Source organism: Oryzias melastigma, linkage group LG9, assembly GCF_002922805.2.
Source record: "Oryzias melastigma strain HK-1 linkage group LG9, ASM292280v2, whole genome shotgun sequence".
In the NCBI taxonomy this organism is placed as follows: domain Eukaryota; kingdom Metazoa; phylum Chordata; class Actinopteri; order Beloniformes; family Adrianichthyidae; genus Oryzias; species Oryzias melastigma.
Window position 1 is genome coordinate 5,136,364 of NC_050520.1, and position 21,111 is coordinate 5,157,474.

A 21,111-nucleotide genomic window follows, 5' to 3' on the forward strand; every position below is an offset into this window, starting at 1 on the left:
GTTAAGTTGGGGATTTGAGGAGCTGTAAGCTAGCGGGAGAGTGTGTAAACAGATGGTTTAAGGAAAGTGAGGGCAGGCTTACTCCATGCCAGTGGTCCCACCCTCAAATCAGTGGTGAAGTTCTAATGAACTAGTGCAACTCTGCAGAAACTATGTCCCTGAAATATAACAGATTTTTTGATTTTGGCTAAAAACTAAAAATGTATATTTAAAAAACCACCGCTTTGAACATAGATCAGAAGATGACTGGAGTGGTACTTTGAGCAATATTGTGTAATTATTTTTTAAGACCTAATGACGTTCAATGTTATGTATCTTATCCATAAATTGGGGAGGGTTTTGTGGGTACACAGAGATAGAAAGCTGAACATTTTTGGCATTTCTCTGCAGATTATTTCCATCATCCAGCTGAATGAATTCTGTGTGTGTCTGTGAAAGTCTTAGTGAGTGGAGTCTTTCTTGCATGGTGCCCCTCTATTTTCCTCTGTGCGGTTTGACATCTTCTCTGAGAGCTCTCTCTTTTATGTGCCTCTGTCTCTCAGTTGCAGGGTGACCATGTGAAATTGCTCTTCACACTTCCCTGCTTTTCCCTGCCACAGCACACATACACAAAGAAAGCAGGAGGATTGACCCCTGCACACATGCATGCACACACACTCATAAATCACACTTACAAAAACCACAATTTCCTAAGTCCTCGTCCCTCCATTTCATCCTTCCTTTACTGGGTGGTTCAAACTGGATAAAAAGTCAGGGAAAAGTTACAAGAAAACTGTTGAGAGGTCAGTATTGATTACGGACAAGGGAAACATTTTCACAGTTGGACAAGTTATAATGGCGAAGGAGAGACGGGTGACACGAGTACACTCAACTTCAACTGTCAGCTAAAGGCATCTGTGGGAATTACACAAAACCCTTTGATGCAACTAAACTTGGTGTGTCCTACAAGAGAAGTTCAACGATTGTATTCAAACTCATGGACTGTAGAGGGTAAACGGACGTTATGTAATATGTTTTAGCTATTCATGGACTGATCTGAAGCTTGATGAGATGGATGAGAAGACCCTTGGACTAGAAGAAACTAAATAAGTAGTCCTGGACTACTGGCTTTACTCTGTGATTGAGAGGAGAATGTCGACCAACCTCAAATCCATTATTGAGTTTCTTCAGCGTCAGACGCAGACACCCGCAGTGTAGGAACGAGCAAGTCATTCATTCCCACCGTCATCCGACCACAAACCTCCTCTGAATGATCAGGTTATTATTTCTTGTCTTCTTGCTTCTGTGACCAACAGGTTATGGATAACACTTGTACAACATGTAGCATCTGCACATGCAAAGACCAGTGCGCAAACCTTACTGCTGACTAGAGGGTGGCGTAAGAGCGGCGTACGACAGCATCACCCCTACTTCAAAAGAGCATGCAATTTTTATTAGCCTTACAAATACTTAGGGATACACTTACCACACGCACAACAATGGTAGGCTCCACCCCCGGAGGTAGACGAATAAGTCTCAGTTGCTCTCCTCTATGACCTTCCACAAACGCTGACAACCCAAAAACTTGCAGCGATGGCTGAAGTGACAAACCTCAGACTCGCACTGATCCATTTTTGATGCTTTTAAACCATCAACAATGACTTCCTGATTTCGCAATCGCAGAATGTCATGTTTAAATTTAAGTTTGACATACATTCCAGATTCCGCCACTAGACGGTCAAGTGGTTATGGCTGCGGACTCATATTCAGAAGGTCGTGGGTTCGAATCCCGCTCAGGAATAGTCCACATGAAATATTTGTTTTTACTTTTAAATTTTATTTTTACCTCAAAACTGTTCAATGCAGGTGAAAGTTTTGATTTGATTTGATTCCTTTTTGATGCATTTAATGACCTTCAAATTGCAAATTTGATCTAGGTTGTACGACAGCACACAGTTCTTCTCCCTCCTCCCTCCACATACCTAAGAAAAACAGGTTTTTTAGGACCAGGCAGTCCTGGCCTACAAGAAAGACTTTTCTCCAGTGTGTCTGTGTTTTGTGGCACCACTGGCTCTCTTCAACATGCTGATTGCCTTTTTTGAATTGGGAAAATTGTCTTTTTACAGATGAAGGCTTTTCATCATTCTCTTCTTCAACAATTAATAGTTTATTAGTCTACTTATGTATAGGTATCATGTGGAGAGGAAGTTCTGGCTGCAAATCCATTTACTGGCATATCATCATCATAGGAGGAATCTGAGAAGATGAACTCTGATTCCACAACAAAAGAATTGTCTTCACTGCTCCCAAAGTCCACATCGAGGATTATTTTAAATAGAGCTAAGTGTTTCAGAGCAGTGTGAGTCTTGCTGATATTGGGATGTTTGTCTTTTTGACTTGAAGATGTGTCTATGTTTATAAGTCATAAACATGCACTATATGACCAAAAGTATCAGCTCACCCAGTAATGGGACGTTTAGTATGGTGTCCCAAAACTTTAAACTTTTTTTTTTTTACTTTACCTTCTATTAAAAACGATTGTGGGGAAAATTATTATACATTTTAAAAGGTGTCGTTTTGATTTTCCTATACCTTCAATTTCTACATCATGAAATTTATAGAGCAGGTAGGATGACTCTTACTTTACTTTACCTCCTGGGTCAGACATATGTCGTTGGTTTGCAAGAAACTATCTAAACTCAAGTACAGTTTTATTAGTGTTGATGCTTTTTTTTTTTTTTTGGACGAGTTCTTGAAAACACAAAGCAGTAAAGTAACGCTATAAGGGAAAGCAGGAACACAGCCCTCCACAATAACATAAAAGACGGATGACTTTGGCGCCACATTTAGGTCAAAAATTCAGGCCAGGCAGAAATATGTTTCAAGTAACTAAAATCATAGATAACTTTGTGTGTATAACAGTTATGTCAAACTGTTAAATAACCTTTGGTGAATCTCACTTTTTTTTTTTTTTTACTTCTTTGTTAAATAAATAATCCAAAAATGTTACTGATGACAGGTGTTGCTGTTAAAAGTCCATCAAAATCTAAGTCCTTGTAAAGTCATTTTTTCACTGGTTTATTTATTTGATTTGTGGTGTTTTTGTTTTATCTCGGGTATCTCTAAAGGAGTAAATTTCAAATGTTTATGCTTGTTTCTCACCTGTAGTGACGGAACACTGAAGTTAACTCCAGAACCCATTTTAGCCTCAGTGAGATACCACCCGGGCATTTAGCTAATTGACTTTTTTAGATAAAATAGAAAAATGCAGCTTGATCAATACTGGAGACTGTACAGGACGGCGGAGAGATAGACAGCAGGAGGGAAAGTGTGAGAGCAGGGAAGAAAAGGAAGAAAACCAAAATAAACTCCTTGCTTGTGATGAATGTGCCGCTCTGAAATAGAAACCTCATCCCTCTTTCATCCCCTTCATCCTCTTTCACCCTGTTATGTCTTCTCACCGTCTTTCCCTTTTGTTCCTCCATAACTCACACCATCTCTGTCTCTCTGAAACGTCTGCAACTTTTCCCTCTTTCCCTACCTCCTCCTCCTCCTCCCACTCTTCTTCTCCCTCTTTGATAGCGTGCCATCTGCGTGATCAATAGTGTTCATTTTTCTCTGAAAATTTTCCTGTGATGGATTTTCCAGTGTTGAATGAGTCAAAAGCAGTCGAATATTTTGCTGCCTCTCATCAAACCCTTCTCAGAATCACAAGACATTTAATTGATTTAGTTTTTTTTTTTTTTCGTAAGCGATAACATCAAATAAATATTAGTTAACACACCCACAAAAAAAAGTCGATACGTGAAAGATTTGTGCACTATTTTAAATATATTGAGCTGTTTTACTAACATGTGCGATCTCATGATGGAAACACACACTTCAGTCACATGAAGTCACATGTTTGAAAAAACAACTCTTACAGGGACATTTTTATCAGGATCAGCTTAAAGCAAAATCAATCACACAAGGGGCCAAAATCCAAAACACTACTTAGGTCGCGGGCCGAACAAAATAAACATTTATTGAACATACTAAAACTACATTTTTAAAAACACAACTATACATAAAAACAGGCAGAAATATTATTCCAGAATAAAACAATTTAAACCTTAAATAACTTTCAATATTTTACTCTCCATAAACATATATTTTCTCAAAATTATGCAAGTTGGGAATAAGCGCAAGATAACATCAGGCCCTTAATTACAATGAAATAAAATGATTGGGAGGGCCGGACATAATAACCCGGAGGGCCGGATCCGGCCCCTGGGCCTCGGCTTTGACACATGTAGCTTAAAGTGAATTAAAAACAACATTGAACATTTGAAAAACAGGAATTTTAAAGAAAAGAAGGACAATTTGAAAGCAGTTTTAAACTTGAAAATAAATATGGAAAACTTGGAGTAATTATTGAAAATTTGAAGAAAAAAATTGAACATTTGATAAAAATAATATTGGAAATTTGAAAGAAATTTTGAAAATTTGAAAAAAAAAAATTCAAACTTGAAGAAGAAACAAAAAACTTAAACTGTTACCAATTAAAAAAACTACCGGTATATTTTTTTTGTTTTTCCCTGTTTGCTTTCATTTCTGTTTTCAGCTTCAAATCTGATTTCTACTTTTCGTTGCCGAGGTGATCCTAATTTTACATGGGGGCGGGGCTTTGAGCTCATTGGCTACCAGGATATGTTTCCTAAGGTGACGGTGATGTGACTTGTTTTCTGCTGCAGAACATTGTCTGTTTATTTCACCGCCTGTGTCATCTACTCCGATCAAACTTATGGAGAGCAGTATCACTACTGTCCAGTTTGCCCTCGCTAATATTGGGGTGCAGCTTTTGTGGTCTCGTTATTTGGTGATTTTTTTTCAGCCAGACTTTGCCATTGATCTTAACAATTAATTTTCATCTGTCCCGTTTTCTACGCAGACGGGACACGTGCAGATTGACAGCGTTGCATAAATCTTTATCGTAATTAGATCCTTATTTTCATTCTAAATCTGGACTTATTTTCCATGAAAGTTTGAACAGTAAGAACAAAAAAGGAGAGAAAAGTGAAAAATATTTATGCATGTCTGAGAAAAGTGTAGAAAATGTGTAGTGAGGAGTCCTCTGTCATTTCAAAAGAAAACATGTCCTGGTGGCCAATCAGCTCAAAGCCCCACCTCGATGCAAAATTTGGATCAGCTCGTCAGCGAAAACTCAAAAATCTAAATTGAAATTGAGAACAGAGAAATAAGTTAAGATTCAGAAAAGCAAAAAAATAAAAAATAAAAATTTGAAAATTCAAAACAGCAGCTGTTACTAATAGATACACTATTTTTCAATTGGTAATTTTACATTTATAGTTTTTTTAAGTCAAGTTTTCTTTTTTTTAAATTTTACAATTTATTGTTCAAATTTCCAAGTTTTATCTAAAGTTTTCCTTTTTTCTATTTTTTTTCTTTCAAATCTACAATGTCTTGTTTTTTATTTTTCAAAAATATTTTCAGCTTCAATTCTGTTTTTCAAATTTTCAGTCTTTTTTTGTCATTTACTGATCCTGAATTAACCCCCTACATTTTTTCTAAAACAACAATCTGAGTTGTATTATACCATGTCGATAACAGAAAAGCACTAATGCCATTATCACTTCTTGCCATCTTTTCTTTTCGTTCACACCCATCTGGCTCTGCTGTTGTTGACTGTCTTTTCTGTTTCTTCTTATCCTACACGCTCCACTGTGTTTTGATTACTGGCTTCACGCGTGCGTCTGTACTCGGGAACAGAGCCGGATGGGCATTTTTTACGTGGGGATTGGAGATCACAGATGGGCCTTGTCAAATCTTTATACATCTGGCTTTGTTCCTGTCTAACAAATAAAAAAAAAATCTGAATGTTTAGCTTTGGTTGCCTTTGCACCCCTCTACATGCACACAAAAAAAGTGGCGCGGCGCGTGCACGTGTTCATCTGAGCACAATGATGTACGCTAGACTGCTCAGAAGTCCACACAGACGCACAGCGCAGCAGGACGCAGCGGGTATGGACTCCTGTTGTGTTTTATGGTTGCCAAAGTAATAATGCCAGGGAATCTGGGCCATGCCAGCTTTAATGGTGTCCAAAAGCACAGTAGTATAAGTGTGACTGAGGGCCAGGCTGGCTTGTCATATAGTGCCTCCTATCGAGCTGGGATTTGTCATTTACAGCAGATTGTTTTCTTTAGAATAAACATCATTTTTACTAAAGAAATGTGGTTTGTGCCATTTTCTGTTTGCTTTTGTTTTCCACTATTATTCTGTTTTTAGTAGCATTTACTGGATTTATTTTTTTTTTTTAAAGCTGTCCCTAATGTTTACGACGTCAGCAAGTCAATGTGAGGGTCAGCTTTTGCTGGCCAGGCTGTGCATGTGTGTGTGCATGTGTACATGCATGTGCATGTGTGTCAGCTGCTCCAGGTCCCAATCTGGGGCTGGGACATATGCTGCAGAAGACTCCTGTGGACAAACACCCATGTAGGCCCCAAAAGGATGTTGCATTCATTTAACACACACGGTCTTATCTGAAGTGACACTCACGTGGGGGGTGGGCAATATGGGGTTCAGTATCTTGCCCAATAACCATTTGACACGGGAACTGGAGAAGTCCATCCAACAGTTGATGAGGAGTCCTCCACTTTGTTTTCACCACGTGGTTTCATCTGATGGTCGTCATTTACATTAGCATGGAAGTTGCGCCAAAATGATTTATTCTGTGCAACAAATGGGGCTTGAATGAAATGCTAATTATCAGGAGCTTAAACTATGTTTCAGGAGAGCACTTGAATGAGATCCATATGTTTCTAATGTTTCACTCATTTGACCAAACTTTATTTGGCAATCATTATATTTAGTTGATTCAATGTTTTTTATGTAATTAGGAGTCATTTCAATGCCAAAATCTTTTATCAATTATTTTCCAATTAATTAATGAATTTTTATTCTAAATAGGTTTGTTATATCAATGTATATTTGTATGTTTGTTTGTTTATTCATTGATGAATGGCATTTTCTCTCATTTTTAATGCTTGAAATAAAACAATAACAGAGATTTTTCCCCATGAGATAAATTATGTTAAAATTTCTTCAATTAAACCAATTAATTCAATCGTCCAAATCCTGAATTATAAAACAAATTACATCGATCATTTCACCAATATTGCTGGTTGTTGGTTGTTTGTGATGTGTTTGACATAACCCCCATCACACACACACACCTTTTATTTCCTAAGTTTTAAAGTAAACACACTGTGGAAATACTTTTATTTTGTTTTGCTTTTAACTGTTAGACAATAAACTTACTTTTGTAGCTGATTTTTGTGGACTAGTTATTGGTTGTATCTGAGAATGTGATCTAGTGATCTGAATAAAGTCAACTCAGTAGCCATTTTTTCATGATATGGACTCTGGCAGAAGAGGTCAGTGAGAAGTGATCGGTGCAAGTCGGTCTGAGTACTCCTTCTTTTAGGCAAGCTCTCTGGCCAATCAGCTTGTTGGAAGTCCACATACCAACTACTTGAAAGCCAGTTATACAAAATCTAACAATCCAATGTTGGACTTTGGGAGCCAGCAGGTACATCATACTTTTCTCCAGGCATCTGATTGGTCAGTTTATAACTTGAAAAACTCAATAAAGAAAAAAAAAATCAAGAAAAAAGAAGATTCGTAAAAAAATGTAAAAGAAAAAAGGTAGCAAGCTGGGTTATGCTGGCAAATAGAAGGACTGAGTGATAACTCAATCGAAGTCAACGAGATTTTGGCTTCTTGTGTACCTATATGGTCTTACGGTTACTGTCGGAAAGTTTTGGACAAGTATATGTCTGCGGTATGCAACTATCGTGAACAGTCGGTAACTCTTTTTCCTAATTTGAGAGTATTTTTTATTTATTTTTTAAAGGTATTTCTTCTTTATTCTGTTGCTCTCTCGTCATGTTTTGTTGCCTCTGCTGGTTTTCCTCCACAAACTTCCCTTTGTGTCCATACACCACATTCAAACTAGACTGCTTATTCATTTTACACTGAGGTATCACTTCATTTCTCTGCTGATTTTCTTTTTTTTTCATTATTATTATTATTTTTTTTTAAGTCGCCTCAGTATTACTTGCCCCAGACAGCACCATGCTGTCCCATTCTCATTATATTTTCACACTCCACTTCCCTGGGACTCGGGAACACTCCCTCGTCTTTTCTACGCAGACTCTCTACTGTATCTGTGCTTTCTTTGTTTCTGGCGGCTTTTGGAGAGAATCTTTTTGTCTGGTAACCTTAAAGGAAGCTCACGTATTAATCAAGTGCAGCAAAGCTTGCATTAGTATATGCTTCATAATATGAGGGATTGTATTGTGATTCCAAATGGATATTCATGGAGTCTAATGTCATTTACACAAATGGTGGACATAATAGTCTTAGTAAATTCTACAAAAAGCTTGTTTCAATTGATTGCAGTTCTAGTGAACATTTAGCTCAAATTGAATAGTGTCCTACATGACTAACGGATACTGTGCATTGGGTTGTTTGCAGTTGGGATGTAAATTAGCTCCGCCAAGGTAGAGACCATGGTTCTTGACCAGAGGAAGGTTCCTCTTTGGTGGATGAAGAGTTCAGGTCCAGGGGGAGGACCTTAAGTATTCTGGTGTTCACAAGAGAATGTCAGAGCATGATAACAACATTCTATGTACTGACCGAAAGAATGAGGTCCCAAAATCAGTTTCTTGTGCTGGGCGGCTGGCTGCTCCCTTAGAGATGTGAGGGTAGAACCTCGTTCACCCGAAGAGAGCTCGAAGTAGCGCCACTGCTCCCCAACATTAAGAGGAAGGAAGCAGCTGAGGGGGCTCGGCCATCTGGTCCGGATGCTGCTTGGACTCCTCCCTGGGGAAGCGTGACAGGCATGTCCCACTGGATAGAGACCCTTGGGAAAAACCCAGGATACTCTGGACTGGAGAGACCATGTCTCTGGGAACGCCATGGGATTCTGTCGTAGGAGCTGGAGGAAGAGGAAGCATAGAGGAGATTTGGGGCTTCTTTGCTTCTATTGCTGCCCCTGTGACCTGGTCCCAGATGAGCTGAAAGAATATTTATGGATGGATGATGGAAGATCAAGATTAGTTCTTTAAACTCCATTAAGGCACATTATTTGAACTCAGAAGTTCATTTTGAAAATAGGATAGGACATCAAAAGTGGCGCTATTCCATCCATCCATTTTCTAAACCCATTGAGATCCTTTTAGGATTTCCCTTTCTGGACAGTTTTCCCCTCTGTTACTGGCCCGCACAGAGACGGACAACCTCACTCACATCCACACCTAAAGGAGGAATTAGGTTCACCAGTTATACTTTTAAGCTTTTGGACTGTGGTAGGAACATGGAGCGCCTAGGATTCAAACCAGGGCTTTCTTGCTGTGAGGCAAGCCACTGAACCACTGGCCCAGAATCTGCAGTGTCAAACTTCTAGTGTTTCTAGAATGTCATAATTAACAAAAAGCAATTGTAAGCATACTAAAATAAACTGCCAAAAGGCAGCATTTCCTTTTTGAAGCACGCAGATGTAATGCGCTTTGAGCACATGCTTATGCAATAATGTAACTGCTACGCCGAGCTGATCATTTGTAAAAACCTGTGAGCTAATGTTTCTGCATGTGGAGAGAGTGTGAACAAACACCATGTTTATTTTCCCGCTCTGTCAGTGGGTAGTAATGTGTGTGTGAATTTGTATAAAAAAGATGTTAGGTGTGTTGGTTTATTGGTGTGCGAATACAACTAAGGTGGATTTCACAGGTCAGTGACCCTGAATGCAAGGCTACTTTATGGAAAATATTCAAAATAAATCTACGAATTTGAATGAAACTAATGAAAGTTTTCCCTTTTCTCCACCCTGTCTCCATTTTCCCATCTCTTCCCTCCATCCACCTTTTTCCTGCTGGTGTCTTTGTGTCCATAGTGTCCAACAGCACATCAGGAGCAGCAGGAGGAGGACTCAGCGGAGGTCCGGAGTCCTCGCCGTCGCGCTTTTCCTCCTCTCTCCCCGCCTACCTCCCAGTCCAATGTCAGCTGAGTGGCGCTGACTCCGCCTTCTTCCTGCGGGAAGCCAATCAGGAGGTGATGCGAAACAGCAGCCTGTCGTCACGGACCGAGCCATTCTTCCTCCACCAGCTAGAGCCGGGCATCGCGGCGCCGCAGACCCTGCCCACAGTCAACTGCAGCTACGGAAACGTGAGCACCGAGCAGCCAATCCCGGTGGAGCTCCTTCAGGGGCCTCCCCCACATCTGCTGCCCTCCGCCAACCAGGTGACGCTGAACTGGAAGGTCAAAGGTCAAGTCGTGGTGCCTAAAGTGGGGTCAGCGAGGCCGTGGATACAGGTAGCTTGTTATCTCAATACTTAAACATTGAAAATGTTGTGTGCTCCTAACTTTTTAACATAGTTATTTAATTTACACATATTTAGGCAAATTAACTGCAGCTGGTAATAAAAAAGACTGAATTGAGAAATGGAATTGTTGGACAAAAAAAGCTAAATTAAAATTAATGAGCTATCGGGTTAGATGATAGTTTCTCAGCACTGTAAGCATAATTATTTAGTAATTACCCACAGTAATTAGACTAACTAATGAGACACTGTAAATACACTGTTGTAGCTTCAAAGAAATCTCTTGTTATCGAGATTAAAACTTTTGCTCTCCTAAATTGTGATTTTTTTTTTCTACTTTGCTTTTTAAAAAATAAAATCCGTCAGTGATAGACTAATTTATTAATTAAATGTCATGCTCAAAAGCAGGAGATTTAAGTAAAAAGGTGATTTAAGTAAAAAAAAATTGTCATATTTCATTGGTGATTTCTTTCTAAAATGTGATAAGAGCTAAAAATAAATACCATTCGGATAAATTTAAGCAATTTTTGTAACACACAACCTTAGAAACAAAACCTTTCCCTCCAGTCATTAGATTAATCAAAAATAGATTTTTTTTTCCTAAAAGATGTTTTTTTACATTTATCTTCAAAAAATAGTTTTACAGAAATAACTTGAAAAATTGCATTGCCTGCGATAATGTTAGTGTGAATCCTTTTTGCTGAGTGTGATTGCTACTGAAAATGCTGAACCAATTTAATTTAACTACTTTATAATTTCCTGAACGTTTTGATATCAATATTGGATACATTTTAACCCTTTAACACCTGAGCTCCGGTGTTAATGTTCTTAAATTACTGTAAAACGGCCGCTATTCTCCTTCAGAATCTGCTGGAATTACGTTGATCGTGGTAACGGTTGAAAAGTTACAATATGTTATAGATTCTGTGTTTGAGCGTCACAGACAATACCTCAGGTGTTAAAGGGTTAAAAAGCACAAAGTATTTTAAGAATTTAAAAGAAGAAAAAAAATTGCATAAATTGCGTGAATTTTTAATATTGCAAAGTATCTTAATACCAAAAGTACCACCAGGAATGTTCTGAACTTTCTGAATGTTTTGATAACAAGATTGTTTAAGTTTCAAAAGTTTTTAAAGGATTTAAAAAATTTCCCATTCATTTATAATGGGGATAAAGAATCGCATAACTTGCGTAAAATCTTAAAAACCATAATATATAATACCAAAAGTACAAGCTTAAATTTCCCGAACGAGCTGAACGTTTTGATATCAAGATTACTGAAATTGAATTTTTACGTGTCTAAAGACGTAATGTAAAAAACGTAAAAACAACATTAATGGTTGTACTTTTGGTATTCATACATTTTATACTTTTTGAAATATCGAGCAAAGTATGCCCCATAGGAAGTTAATGAGAAAGTCTTCAAATTTAGTATTTTTAAGTAGACTAGCAACAAGCCTTTAAAAATATTCATGGGCTATGTTTTTATCCTTTATAGTAATTTTCAAAAAAATTGGCTTTGAGCTGCTATATAAGCATTTTGCTAGCTCATTTGGATATTTCAGGCTAATTTGGAAATTAGCTGATATTTAAGCAACACACTAAATATTTTTGCCAAATTTAGATGTGTAAGGGATTTTTAAGCAATCTTACATTTTTTTTTCAGAAATTTGGGTCAACTTCAACACTCTTTCACAATTCTTTAACAAAATTTTTAGTGTCTTAGCAAATTTAACATTTTGCAAATACATTTTACATTTTCGGCAAATCCATTCAACAATTAAAGCAAATTGCGTCACCATTTTCCGCAAAAAGTTGAGGCATCTTCAGCGACTACTTTCAGTAAAAAAAACATTCACTCTAGCATTATCGCAGGTGATGCAACTTTTCTAGTTAAAAAGTTGGAAGACCTTCCTCCTTTGACTTCTATACAAAAATCTTTTTGTTTCCATATTTTTTCCTCCCGTTAGGTGCTGTTTTACCTGATTGGACGGCGCTGGGACGACCCCAGCTTGCCGCCTCCATCCCTCCTCCCTTGTGTCAGAGCGTTGGCTGTCCGTGACAAAAGCGAAGAAGCCCCCTCAGCCGGCTGCCGCCTCATGGGACCGTCCGGCATCTGCGTTGTCCGTCTGGAGATTCCCCCAGCCTGGTTCACACCAACACAAGTGAGAAAGAGACCTCCTGAAGCCACCCTTCCACCAGTGGATGTTTACTACTCCATCATACCCATGGAAGGGGCTCGTCAAGAGTGTCCCTCCGTTGTCAGTGAGCCATGGAAAGCTCCGATCTCCAGTGCGGGGGCTCTTCTGGGGCTCGGTGCAGGTCTTGGGGGGCAGTGGACTACCTTCGATGATGGAGGCCTTCAGGACATGCAGAAAGCTGGTTCTGTGGAGATGAGCATGGGTACGGTTTCTGCCAAAGGACAACGATTGCACTTGGATGAAAATGTGGAGGTTCTGGTTCCGCCCAGCCCAGTTCGGCTTGGCAAAACGGTGGCATTTGGCATTCACATGAAGACGAACTCAAACACGGAGCAGTTTACGTTAAGGTAGGAGAGCAAATGCTTTTCATGAGACCGTCAGCCTCGGGTTTGGTTCAGTCTTCCCCTTTTTTTTGTCCTATTCTTCATTTCCTTTCATCTCTGGCCTTTCTTGTTCCAGCGTTTCTCCTTATTAATTTCTTCCTCATTCTCTTTCTCCCGACTCTGCTGCTCCTGAGGTGGATGGCTGTCACTTTTGTATGCTTAGCCCCTTTCAGTAACCGGCAGTGCAAATTACAACTTCATGAATATTCAACGTGACTGATCGAAGGGGAAAGTAAACAGAAAAAAAAGGGAGGACTGGGAGAAACTGAGGAGACGGAGAGCAAAAGAGAGATTTAAAACGACTACATCTGTGTTATTTGGAGGAATGGTAATACTAAATATGTAAATGGATATGGCAGCATAAATGCCTTTAATTTTCTATCCAACTGAGGCTTTTTATGTTAACTATATTTTGTTTTTTATATTATTAACTTGTTTAGAACTACTGATTAAGGTGCATACATTTTACCATCCCTTCACTGTTGTTTTCTCATGCTAATCCATCACTTAAACTAACACATAGTTGAACTGAATATGATGGAGCTACAGTGTTAATATAATCCATCATCTAATGCCACAGTTAGAAAAAAAGAACAACCAAAAACCTAACAAATAACAATACGGCCAAAATTAAAGCTGCAGTTCATTCCTGATCTTAGTAAATACTTAGATCTATTTTTTCATATTTATATCTCTTCAAACATGTAGATGTCATCATAGAGAGTCAAATATAATATAAACATCTGGATTTGTTTCATTCAATTGGTGCTTCTTTGCCTAAATTATTGTAAAGAAAACTTAACTTTTAAACATTATTTAAATCTAAATTTAGGTGAATTTCTCCTTTTGAGATAAATAAAGTAGATCAATTGAAAAATGATTATTACCATTATTAATTATTATCACTTGTTCTTCAAAAAATATAGATTGTAGCATTTTAATAGCAGCAAAAAATAAAGACTTTGTTTTAATTGTTGCTGTTATTGCATGTTAAAGGACATGTAAATGTAAGTCCAATGATATTGTTCCCATAAAAGGAAGTTAATTTCACAATATAATTACATTTTTGTCACTGACATAATATGATTGAGGAATAGAATAAAATTAGAATAGAACTTACAAGACTCTTGGGTATTTAGTCTCCCTGTCTGCAACATACTTGAACACAATAAACTCTTTAGCTATGTCTGAATTCCTTCACTACTCACTACATCGTGCATTTGCCATTTTGTGGTGCTGTCCAAATCTGCAGTTCCAAAATTGAGTCCCTTAGAAATGTTCCAGAAGTCTTTACGAAAAAACACCTGATATAGACCACAATGCATTGCGTTTTAACAACTTTTGAGAGGAAAAAATGTTTAAATGTAGTTTTTTAAAGAAATTACTCACATTTTTATCATCAGAACACAGTAAATTCATCAAAAAATGTTTTAAAATGTTCGTTTTTATTTGATTTTCACTTCATGAAATCGGTGACGTCATATCCGCCATTTGAAAAAAAAAAAAGTAGTGAGCATGCATGCTGGTGTCTGAATTGCTTTTTAAATCTAGAGCACTGTATAGTCCTTTACTATACTGTTTTTTTAGTAATTATGGATTAGGGTGGGACTTCTGACGTACTGTAGTCTTAGAGTATTAGAGCAGAAAACTTTCCTCTAGTTTTACTTCCTGTTTTTCCTTCACTCTTCCTTTTCGTTGCTACAAGATGCTTTATTTATCTAATTCTCTTGACATGCGTTCACTTTGCAATTACTTATGCTGAACAGTTTGAGCAGCATTGATTTGCTTTCCAGGAGAATGTTGTGCTGTGATTTCGTTGTTTATATGTAAATCTTCACTATAGAGTCAGTTGTGGTACTTATTTAGAAATTAAGAGTTTTTCTAGTTTTAACTTGCTTCCTTATATATTCATTTAATTTTTGGTCTTTTAGCTTTTTTTTACACATGATATAGAAATGCTTTTTTAAAAACATTTTGTCTCTTCTGCTGAAGTTATAAAGAGGAATAGATGAGTTTGTGTGTTTGTTTGTGTTGGTCAGTATGTGTTTGTGATTCCTGCCCTCTATGCAAGCATACACTCTAATGGATAATCTCCCATGTTCAAAGCACAGTCAGTCATGTAATAAGGCTTAAGTGGATCCTGTTTGAGCGCAGGAGTGTGTGTGCGTGTGTTTTTATGTGTGTGCCAAATAATAAGCCTTAAGTGTGCTCCATTACACTGAGGGGATATGATTATGATAAACTGCTGAGGAGATGGAGCGGCACGAAGAGAGGACGAAGCAGGCAGATAGACGGAATGAAAAAATAGCCGTTTTGGTCAAAAAATAAAAACAACCAACGAGAAATAAAACCGAAGAAACGTAGTGATTCCCTCGCTTGCATTTCTGTGGCAGCTCCCAAAAAAAGAAAGGATGGAAAGGATCCTGCGTTGGCTAAATTAGATCAGGCATCCATTCAGAATCGCCCATCACTGTGCTTGTAATTCCCATCACCAAACATGTTCCTGTCACTGTGGCTTGAGACTGCCAACAGCTAAAACTGTGGACCTACAGACACGCTCTCATTCCCAATTTGTCACATACTGATGTACGGTCAAGAGCCCTCTTTGTCAGTTTGCATGCAGCAAGTATCCATTTACTGTCACTTTTTAACACTTATCTTGGATATTTCTCGCTGTCTGGCTGGATGGATTTTGGACCTGTTTATAGATTTTGTCCTTTGCTGCCCTGTCTCTGTAAACTACTGAAACTTTTTATACTCTGGTTTTTCCTGGCTGGAGTATACCACTGATTTTATGAGAACTGGACCGAGCGAGTGTGACGTCACCCATAGAAAATGGTTTAGTTCCTCTTCCAATGAAAATAAGTCAATTCAGTCTGATTGGACAATTTAAAACTTGAATAACTTGCATTACAAAATAAAAATATGAACAAAAAATCGGATTATCAAGAACATGTTTTAAAAAAGCATAAAAGCAAGAATGGTTGTTCTGACAATAGAATGACTGAGTAAAAGCTGTTTATCTCTCAATAAAGGCCTATGTGATTTTGGCTTTTTGGAGCCAATACTTGTTTGGAACCTCAACTGAATCCTGTTCTGATACTGAGTCAAAGATTTGAATACACAACCTATTAGTCTTAGGGCAGACACTCTACCGCTGGTTGGATAATCACTGAGTTCGTCCTAAACTACCACTTCTTGCCTCCGTCTACACCACCTCCACTTCCAGCGCAAGTACTGTGAATCACAACCTTCAGGAGGAGATGAACAGCATCTGAAAATTCTGTTCAAAGAGGAGAAAATTAAGGGAATATGCACAAAAAAGTCAGCAAAACAAAAATAATGACTGCCTATAGTAAAAACATAAAGAAAAACAAAGCTAACATTCTGATGAATAAAAAAAGAACATGAAAATGTATATGTTTCTCAAACAACTTTACATCTTCTGCCTCTTCAGTGTTTTCTGTAAATGTATGTAATTGACATGTTGCCGTTCACCAAACGAGGTCAGATCTTAAAAGCCACTTTCATGGACCGGCTTGGAGATGTTTAACCTAAGTGAATTTTAAGACCGGCTGCTTGATGAGTAGTCACAGATGGAATTAATTTTTATTTCATGCCGTAAATATTATTTATGAGTTTAACTCAGTCTGAGGACACCGTATTTTGGAAGATTAATCTCTTCGTGTCACTTTACACGAGGAGACATGTGGGTATGACACTTTTAAAATTTGAAATGTTGCCTCAAGATGAATTGTCTACAGCATCAAGTTGAAAAAAATGACAAATTAGTGTAGCAGGATGTGCGTCTTTATTTTTTAGCTCTGTTTGCTTTATGCATTGCTCGTTGTTGAATTTGTGCAGTGCTATACAGTAGCTTTGTTGTCAGTAAAACCTTATGTCATCACAAATTAAGTCTGAGCAAAGAAAGGCTTTTGGGTAAATAAAAAAATCAAACAAAAGGTGCTGCTGATGCAGGATTTACAAGGGGATGTAATAAAACTAAAATCCTGAGTAACTAAAGGAAAACAAAACAGCAAACACACAAGGGCCTGCAAACAGAGATATATGACAGACATCAAACAAGTGCAGACTGAAAGCTAGTGCTGTATTTGAGCTGCAAAGGTGGGAGCAGGTATAGCAATTAGCTGAATCCAGGTCTGTGGATGTGATGGACATGAACAGCAAAGAAAAGCGACAGAAGTTTTAACAGATACTTGGTTTTTGAATTGGCTTTTAAGATGTCTGATTCACTTTTTTGTCTTTTCTGAATAAAACAAAACACAAATTATGGTAAATTGCAATTAAAGCTCAAGAACACAAGGATATTCTACACACCACTCCAAATGTTCCTTTCAGAGTGTCTGAAAGATGATGAGTCTGAAGCTGGAAGTTGGAGGTGTGATGCTGAAAGTTCTCAGTGGTTCCTTAAAGAAAAAGGAAGGAGACATTCCGGAGGGAGACGGATGAGATAATTCCTGGGATCCCTAGAGGAGAGAGTAGTGATCAGAACATGACTTGATCCTGGCCCTTGCCTCTACCCAATAACCTTAAGGCAGATAGTTGAAGGAAGCAGAGGTGACAAGGAAGTGAGTGGGAAGTTTGAAGTTCTGGAGAATCCAGACGAACAGATGGTGGTGGGCTTTGCTAAAAGAATGGAGTTGGCAGTAGTGAAGATATTTTCCCAGATAAGGAACAGGGTAACATATAAAAGTGAATAAAATAGGAAACAAATGAGTTTCATCTTGTGGTGATGTAATCTGAAAGAGATCAACTGCAGTTGTAGTTGAGGAAAGAGGATGGTGGTGCGTTTGATGACTCTGGTGGTTAGGAAGTTGATGAGGGTAGAGCAGATGACCAAGAAGTAGAAGTTGAAGAAGGAAGAGATAAGAAAAAAATGGTTACACCATGTGGAGATTTTGTAATCTGAAAGAGTTCAGGACTGCAGTTCTGGTTGAGGAAAGAGGATGGTGGTGCGTTTGATGACTCTAGTGGTGAAGAAGTTGATGAGGGTAGAGCAGATGACCAAGTAGTGGAAGTTGAAGAGGGAAGAGTGGTCTTTGGCCTTTGGAGAGGAGTAAATACAAGCTTTGTGAGATCAGGAGCTGCTTCAAGATAAATGGACAGCAGCAACTAAGGAAAACAAGGAGTTTTGGATATAGATACTTGGTCTCCCATCTGGAATGAAGGAAGCAGATAAAGAAACTTAGTGGTGGAAGGGAGAAGTTCAGGAGTTTGGTAGTAGCAAAAGGTTAACTGAGAAAAAGTGAAACACAGAGACTAGAAGACAGCAGACAGGAGTACAGGGAGATGCAGCACAAGGTGAAGGTGGAGGTGGCAAAGACTAAACAAAGGGTGTATGAGGACTTGTATGACAGGTTGTAAACAAAGGGCGGAGAGGTAGAGCTGTACAGGTGATGCAGAGAGACAAAGATGGGAAGGATGTGCAGCAGGTTAGGTTGATCAAGGGCAGAGATGGAAATTTGTTGACAGGCTCCACAAGTGTGATGGATGAGGAAAGTGTTAGAAAGCACAGTGCAGAAGAGGTGGCTGTTGTGGAGCGGGAAGCAGCAAAGATCAGCAAGTATGAAGTGAGGAAAACATTGAAGAGAATGAAGAGTAGAAAGGCAGATGGTCCTGACAGCACACCTGTGGAGGTTTGGAGGTGTTTAAGAAAGGTGGCAATAGAACTTCCGATGGGGCTGTGTATGAAGATCTTGGAGAGAATGTCTAAGAAGTGTTGTCCTGGTGACTATCTTTAAGAAAAAGGAGAAAGTTAATGAGTCACACAATTTAAAAAAAAAAACGTGGAAGTTAGGTTGAGGTCAGAAGTGAACTCTACAGTTACACACCCATTCACACACTGATGGTAGCTCCACTGCCGAACACTGGCGCCAACCTTCCAGCAGAGGCAATGTGGGGTTCAGTGTCTTGGCCAAGGACACTACGACTTACAGGCTGGCAAGGCGGGAACTGAACCCGCAATCTTCCTATCAGGAGTCGACCGCCCTACTGCTGCACCATGCACCTCGTACTCAGCTTAAGTCGAGTACCAGTTCCTAGTACGCCGCTAAACGGCGAGTACCAGTCGGCTAGTGGGCCTCTTTTGGTAAGCAGAACCGGCACTGGGGGATGAACTGACTTACAGTCTCTGGCAGACCACAGAGAGGAGCTGTGGGAGTCTGAAGTGGCTGACAGGACATATATGCACGGTGGCGCAGTGGTTAGCGCTCGTGCCTCACAGCGAGAAGGCCCCAGTTCGAATCCCGGCTGGGACCTTTCTGTGTGGAGTTTGCATGTTCTCCCCGTGCATGCGTGGGTTTTCACCGGGGACTCCGGCTTCCTCCCACCGTCCAAAAACATGCTTCATAGGTTGATTGGTGACTCTAAATTACCCCTAGGTGTGACTGTGAGAGTGAATGAGTGTGTGATTGAGGCCCTGAGACAGACTGGCGACCTGTCCAGGGTGTACCCCGCCTTCGCCCTTCAGTAGCCGGGATAGGCTCCGGCACCCCCCCGACCCCGAAAGGGAAAAAACGGACAGGAAGATGAATGAATGAATGAATGAATGAATGAATGAAACAAAGGATACCAGGAAAAAGGATGAGAGGAAGGCCATAGAGGAGGTTCATAGATGCAGTGAAAGATGACGTGAGAAAAAGGAAGAGGATAGAGGCAGAAGATTTGTAACTCAAAATGGGGCCAACCAAAAGACAAGAGAATATTATGAAGAATACAGATGAGAAATATTTCATTAATGAATCACTCCAATTGAAAATTGTGTTTTTTTGTGTTTTAACATGTTATAGAGGAACTTTTCTGATAAAGGACATAGATAACGTTAATTTAAATCAATTTAAATTTGCATTTCTGAGTATGTATTTATTCAAATTGTTGCATATCAGAGTAGACAAAAAGTGTTGTTTGAAAAGAGTGATGTCAAAAATACGGGGGGTTGGCCACAAGCTCCTTGCTTCGCTCCATTCAGATGCATCCACTTGGAGATGACTAGATCATGCGAGTCTTCATTGTCCTCGTCTAAGCTGGTATCTGGCTCAAAACTGCTCCAGTATTGCTCGTCATCTTTGTTGCACCAATAATATTAGCTTGGGGGTGTGAGGAGCCGTAAGCTAGTGGCAGAGCATGTAGGCAGAGGTCTCCTAGCAACAGGGATGGGAAAGGGGGTGGAGTTGCTTCGCACCAATGGTCACGCCCACAACTCAGAGGCAATTTTCTAATGATCTACTGCAGAAACTGTAGTAAAAAATAACACTGGCTTTTTGATTTAAGCTAAAATTGACATAATTATATTTAGGATATCACTTGGAATGCTTTGAAAATAGAATAAAAAATGGTCATAGTGTTTTTTTTTTTGTTTTGTTTTTTTTACAAATCACATTTTTTTTCTCAAATGAACAATGAAAAGTTATCAGTCCATACATCAGTGAGGCCTGAAACATGCCAAAATCCAATTCCAAGGCACAAGTTCATTGAAGCATCTCTCATTATTATCTTTAACATTATAACTTCAAAGGAAAAAAATGATGCATCCTGATGGATCTATTTCCATTCATATTTTCTCCTCACATATCATTGGTGTCTCATTTTATCCTTTATTATTATTATTCGTAGTACGTGATTTTTATTTTACCAATTTCTTTTTATATAATTTTTGTCTTGCTCCTTGGCTCTTAAAATTGAAAATGTTTTTAATGTGAAGCACTTTGAGCTACAATCATTGTAAAAGTTGATTTGATGTCATCAGTACATGAATATGAGACTGAGTGCATGATAGGATAACTGCAAAAACTCCCAATATTAAGATTTCATGCTTTAAATCTATGATTAGTTGAAGTTTTAGACATTTTTTCAGTGTAAATGTTGACAGAATGAAAGTGATCAGCATCTTCCTCATTAAAAAAACCTCATCTTCAACTGCATTATCATTGTTTGGTCACCTCATTAGTAAGATAATTAGTGATGAGAGGATAATTGGTACTCATGTTAGCATATGTGTCTGAGTTGCAGATTATTCAACAGGAAGTCTCTCTCTCTTTCGTTGTTTTTAAACCTTTTTATTTTCTCCCACTCTGTGTTGTACTTGTTTGCGTCCATATTTTATTTTTTTTTTATCAAGAAACGGGTTCCAAAACATGCTCCACACAATG

At 38.6% G+C, this 21,111-nt stretch overlaps 1 protein-coding gene across 1 annotated transcript in view; it reads left to right on the forward strand.

Annotated features, from left to right (window-relative positions):
• Positions 1–21,111, forward strand: part of si:dkey-215k6.1 (transmembrane protein 132B) — a 286,321-nt gene that overhangs the window by 103,987 nt on the left and 161,223 nt on the right. The window contains exons 2-3 of the mRNA XM_024275630.2: positions 9,933–10,351; positions 12,330–12,907. Coding sequence (XP_024131398.1) covers positions 9,933–10,351; positions 12,330–12,907 — 997 coding nt within the window. The remainder of the gene's footprint in view (positions 1–9,932; positions 10,352–12,329; positions 12,908–21,111) is intronic.